The following is a 5,819-nucleotide window of genomic DNA, read 5'->3' as shown; positions in this document are numbered from 1 at the left end:
AGAAATAGCTGTACAAAATAAGTATTGTACCTTACTGAACCTATGTTTAGCAGTTGTCTATGACCATGAAATGCATTTTTTGTACGTCGCTTTGGATAAAAGCGTCTGCCAAATAAATGTAATGTAATGTAATGGGACATAAGGATTTAAATGTTAAAACTTTGTTTAAAGATATGACTACAAAGTGCAGGAAATTTGAGCTACGGTACCATTACAGTAAGCAGTCTAGAATTCAGTTTCCTCTTGTGTACGACATGCTATTACATGTTTTCTTTTAAATTCAGGCTGAAATATTTAAAGACAAGATCCAATAAATTGGTATAAACAGCTTTTTAAAGATATTGTACTCCATTTAATAACTTCAGGGTTATTAAATGGGCTTCAGCAGACCCAATGCCACATAACTCTGTAATGGTGCCAAACTGGAACTAAGCACCTAATTTACCTAACATAACTTTATTTACATGGGGCTGTATTATCCTGGCTTGGACAATAACTTTATGAAGCTGATCATTTTGAGGAGCTGATACTTCACAAATGTCTGCGATATAATGAACGGGCCAAATTGCTCTAAAAGTGTATTCCTAAACTAATGGAATGCTGCTCAGTGCCCAAACCATGATGCCCAGTCAAGGGGCACTTGTTATGACCGTGTGAGGGACAAACGGGCGATCCAGCGAGGCGATACTGGTGTGGAACGAGTCTCCGTCCGAGCGGCCAAACCCTTATCTCTCCGCTCCAGAGCTGAAATGGGATAGCAGATGTACAAGGCAGGAAAGCAAAACATTTCATCAAACAACATTGTGGCAGCCAGGTTCTCCACACCCAGTCAACAAGTTGCCGTTAGACACAAAAAAGCATTTTTGAACCGCAGTAACACTGGTGTCATTGTGACCAGTACAGCTTATCTTCTTTCGCATTTGTTTTTGAAAGTTTTGCTAAATATGTCACTTGCCGTGCTTTAAATCACGGCTATATTCTCACCAAACAACGGTAAAGTAAGAGACTACAAGGCATCTGCAATAAATAACTTTCATTTGTTGCATGGAGGCAATATCAACAAGTCATTACACAGTGCACCAGAAGGGCATGACCACACATTAAAAATATAAACAAACCAGAACACAGCAACTTCATATCAGAAATGCACAATTTACAGCAAAAACAACAAATTTTCAGGGGGAAGCCAGTCTTTAACATTGCCCATACAAAGACCAAATAAACCATAGCGACAGCTAGGAAGATAGTTTACAAGAACACAAAAGCTAAGCTTTTCATTTTCTTCCAAGACACACACACACAAAAAAAAACCAAAACAAATAGTAGCTGACTTTAAAAGCAATAGTGGCAACATTTGTTTTCATTATTTTTTCCTTAGAATTCTGTAATAAAATAGCTCTTTTATGCTTATCCTCTCTACGCTATTTCGTACCGTAATCTAAATCTAGGTTCCCTCATTCGAAAGGAAAGAGTAGAGCCTTCAGCTGAGCCCCGAGTCGACTCCTTTTAAAAATACAGGGCTTCGCTGCTTTGTGGAGGCCAGTCTCTGTGGCTGTGGTAAGCAAAGGGGTGTTGAGACTGACCAGAAACCCCCCACTCAAGCAGAAAACATTGGAGAACCCACAGTTACGAAAACACCGGTTAAAAAAATACTTTATCTTCTTTTAGCTCACTCCATTCTACTGAAGTCTAATGGTCACTTTCGTTTCGTTGATAAAGTAAACAAATGTCGCAAACTTTGGCTTGCTTTGTAAACAGAAGGCTGCAGTAGAAGGGGGCGGGGTTAGGTACAGAACAGCGTCAAGGGTCGTCCCTACCTGTCTCTCAGCCCCCCCCCCCCGCCCCCCCAAATTGCTACATTTTATAGCTGTAATATGTCTCGTCGTGGTCACCGCACATGCAAATACTCGACAACACTCTACTCCGGGACCCCTGTGTCTCAACATGCAAGAGAGTCAAACAAGCTTCCACTTTACACACAGGCGGCCATACCAAACACCATTAATCTTGTACCGAACGAGGCCCCCCCCGGCAGCACCCTACCCATAAAAGCCTGCAGGTGCGGTAAACAGAGGTGCTGAAGATGGCTGGATCCCCGCTGACATAAACTTAAGAGACACTGCATTGTTTCCCTCCTAACAGGCATGGCTTCTGCTGACTGCATTCGCTCGCAGATAGGAAGCCTGCTTTTCTTTTTGGCAGAATTTGTGAGGATTTCTAACAGGTAGAACGCATCTTCATTCAGACGGTCAAAAGCAGCTATGTCACCCTTACATTTGGCTTTGGATGACGATCCTAAGGGAGCAGGGGAAAGTGGGAGGGTACTGGAAGTGCAGACATGGCGGAATGGAATTACTCCATTTTACAGATAAGACTTCTCTTAGCGGGACAAGTTTTTGTGAGCTGCCGCGGGGGCCTTGTTTGGTCCTTTTGGACCCGGACGGTCGAGCGATAGGCAGAAACGAGTCGGAACTGGTTACCGGAGTCACCTGACAACACCTGAGTCACAGAGGAGAGAGAGGAAACGGCAAAACACCAGAAGAGCAGAACACCACACTCCAGACAGAAGCATTCATCACAAGCGACAGGGGGCTTCCCGTTCATGCATTGACTTTGTTTACTCCACAGGTGTACGTATACTTCTTTTTTCGGTCTCGCACTTCTCAACGGACACCGACAAGCCAGAAAACAAGCAAACAAACAAAACAACCCACCAGTTACAGTGTAATATTGTGTTCACGGATCAGCCTGCTTTCCGAGATGGCCAATGGGGCAAATCCAAGGCCGTCGCTATGGTGAAGCGAAGATGACAGACAACAGCAGCACAAGCAAAAACCGAGTACAAAAAGAAGACCTGATGGATGGCCCTAAGCTCCTCCCACTCCTGACAGTGTGTTAGAAAACGTGGATGGATTCGCTGCTGATGATAAAAGCTCAAGCACACTCTGGGAGATGAAGGCACTATTGCAAGCAAAGTCCAATTACTATTTGCGGCCCTGCAACCACCCACCCACCCCATCCACCGGGCTAAATGTCAGAGAGCCGGAGATTAGATTGAAGGAAAGACCTCTGATTTCCTTGCCCTGGATTTAAGGCTCTTTCTGAAGCACTGAGCTATGTACGTTTTTAAGTGCATGTCCTCACCTCCACCCATGAGTTGTGTGGCCAGATTTACTGGCTTTCCAAAGCACAACAGGTCATGAAATGGGTTTGGCCATTTAAGGACAGAAGATATGACTGTTAAACCTGGGTTTGGCCTATCAGATAAATAAAACAATAAATCGAGGAGCCATAAAAGGAGTCAATAGGAGTCAAAACCAAAAAAATAAAACAGTTGTTTGACCCCCTTTGAACCATCCAGACTTTAAATATGAAATAAAGCTACAAAGTTCTAAATTTATGTAAGGTTAGGTCTGGATCTAGATTTCAGCAAATTTCCTAGAATCAGACAGTTTTTCACAGGGATCAACTGACACAGAAGGCTGAGCACAGAAAGCTGGCCTGGCTACACTTCCTTACAGCAGCTGTCACAGGAAGGGGCAGGGCTTTGGGACAAAACTCCCGAGTCATCACAGGAAGCATCGTCCCACCCCATACTTTCAACGTCCTATGAGAATGGTAAGACAAGAACATGGCACCTACTGACCCATATCTACTCATGATGCTGTGATAGTAATGTCTCTCTTGAGGGCTTAGCAAATGACACTCTGACCATGTCAGAACACCAGTTAGACTGAAAACCCTGCAGTTCAGAGCCTCTGTACTCAGGTCACTGCTGGTACGATCCTGGCAGAGTGCCAGTTTACCACACTTTTGTGAAATGGGTAAATTGGATACATTTAGTAAACATCGAGTAATTTGGTTGTTTTCAATTTCAACAGATCTTTTTTGCATTTTTGAAAATGAAACTGAGTTCAAATTTGGGATTTCAGATTTCACCATAAAAATTAATCCATCAAACAATAAATACGAGTGGTCCAAAAAACTAAAAAAAATTCAAAGCAAGGAATTCAAAATAAAGGAAGGCTATATAAAAGCTCGATATGAACAGAGTGAACATTCTAGCCCAGAAGGTTTGCTGCAGCTTTTGACAGACGGGTTACATTCACAGACACTCTCATTCTGGCGAGTAATCGAGCTCATCGTCCGCGATCAGGGCGGCGAAGCCCTGGCTGGCTTTGCCTTTGCCCCGCGGCCGGCTGCTCTGAGCGGAGGTCCTGTTGCCGTCGGCGCTCTCCGGCGCCGGCTGCTCCGGCTGCTGCTCCGGCTGCTGCTTCTGCGGCTGGTAGCCGTCCTCCTCCGCGCCGCCCCAGCCCTGGTACTCGCCCCCGCCATCCTGCGGGTAGAGGTCGTCGTCCACTGCGATGCTGTCGTCCACGCCGGCGTCGTAGCGCTGGTACGTGCTGGCGTGGGCCTCCTCCTCCCGGGCGGTGATCTCCAGGGTGCTGTTCCACATGCCGTAGCCGAAGTAGATCAGCACACCTGCGGGCAGGAGGGAGGCGGAGGGACAGTCATCTCTGGATGTTTTAACTTGGTGGGTCCAAAAACCGGCCTCTGAAAATTACCTGTAGTTCACTTTGTTGTTATCATTTAACGTTAGCGCTAACTGGAGCTTCGGATAAAACGTTTTTAAATGTTTATGGGCATTTGAACATTAACTCGTGCCAAAATTTTCAGATTCTGATTTCAGATTGTACCAAAAAAGTAATAAACTTTATTCATATATATGATACCTCCAATTCAAGTAATTTGAAGCCCCATGTACTAACAAAATAAAAAAAAAAACATATTATAAAAACAATTAAAAGAAAAAACTCAGATAAAATGGAAAAAACTAAAAATACACACTAAGGAAACTTAACATAGTCTGATAGGAGTTTTGCAATGTATTCCATATAAATCACTGAAAACTCACCAAAGGCAAACTGTATGTTGTCCTGATACAACTCAAGTTATTGTCACTGTTCAAATACCATGGCCATGCTCTGAACTTAGAAAGTTACTTTTAATTACAGTGCAGCCTGGCCTTGGAACATGCTACAAAACAGATAAATTCTGAGAACTTGTGACCCTGGCTGAATTTAAAGGCTTGATCCTTTCTTCAGTAACCGAGAAAAGATCCTGTTACCAACATTTCCCATCACGGATAATGTATGTACAGTACTTTGTAACTCTATTTGTAGTGACAGTCAAAACCTATAAGGAATGTATTCTATCTGATGCAGCTTTTTTGGCCAGGACTCAAAGGGACTTTCGCAAAAGATATCTCAAAGGGATCTCACAGGAAATATAAAGGACAGATAAAAAAGGAAATGAAAATTTTATAGTGTCAAATACTTTTCCACAGGTTAAGTGCAGCAGTAAGTCATTACTCCTCCCATTGTTTAGTCTGGCATTTAAGTGTGCATTCTCTATATTTATGTCATTCAAGGTTTGCAATGGAACTATAATATTTTAGAGAATGGCTAATATCCAAGTAAATAATTTCAATCACATAGTACTGACAATGCATTGTAGAAAACCGAAATACAAAAACTGAAAAACTGTAAAAAAACAGACCTGGGTCAAATACATATTTGTTTTGGATTTAAATACTTTTCTGCGCTTTACTGATCTTGTCTGATGTATTAGAACCATTTAAATACTCTCAAAAAGTGCAAACCCTGCCTTCTGGTCATATTGGCAGGCTCAATTACACCAGGCAAGATCAATAGAGCACAGAAAAGTATTTGGATCCAAAACAAATATGTATTTCACCCAGGTTTGGTAAGAAAGCTACTGTAGGAAGCAGAGAACACAGAATATAATGCATCACCCTC

General features: G+C 42.8%; 1 protein-coding gene across 6 annotated transcripts in view; it reads right to left on the bottom strand.

Annotated features, from left to right (window-relative positions):
* Positions 1 to 1,018: 1,018 nt before the first annotated feature.
* slc7a14a (solute carrier family 7 member 14a) overlaps positions 1,019 to 5,819 on the bottom strand; it is an 80,813-nt gene continuing 76,012 nt past the window's right edge. For all 6 annotated transcript variants that reach the window (XM_064338764.1, XM_064338763.1, XM_064338761.1 and 3 more), the window contains one exon: positions 1,019 to 4,482. In XM_064338764.1, coding sequence (XP_064194834.1) covers positions 4,118 to 4,482 — 365 coding nt within the window. In that variant the 3' untranslated portion in view covers positions 1,019 to 4,117. The remainder of the gene's footprint in view (positions 4,483 to 5,819) is intronic.

This window comes from Anguilla rostrata, chromosome 6, assembly GCF_018555375.3.
Source record: "Anguilla rostrata isolate EN2019 chromosome 6, ASM1855537v3, whole genome shotgun sequence".
Classification (NCBI taxonomy): Eukaryota; Metazoa; Chordata; class Actinopteri; order Anguilliformes; family Anguillidae; genus Anguilla; species Anguilla rostrata.
Note: the sequence above shows the minus strand (reverse complement) of the source record. Positions and strands in the feature narration are given on the sequence as shown.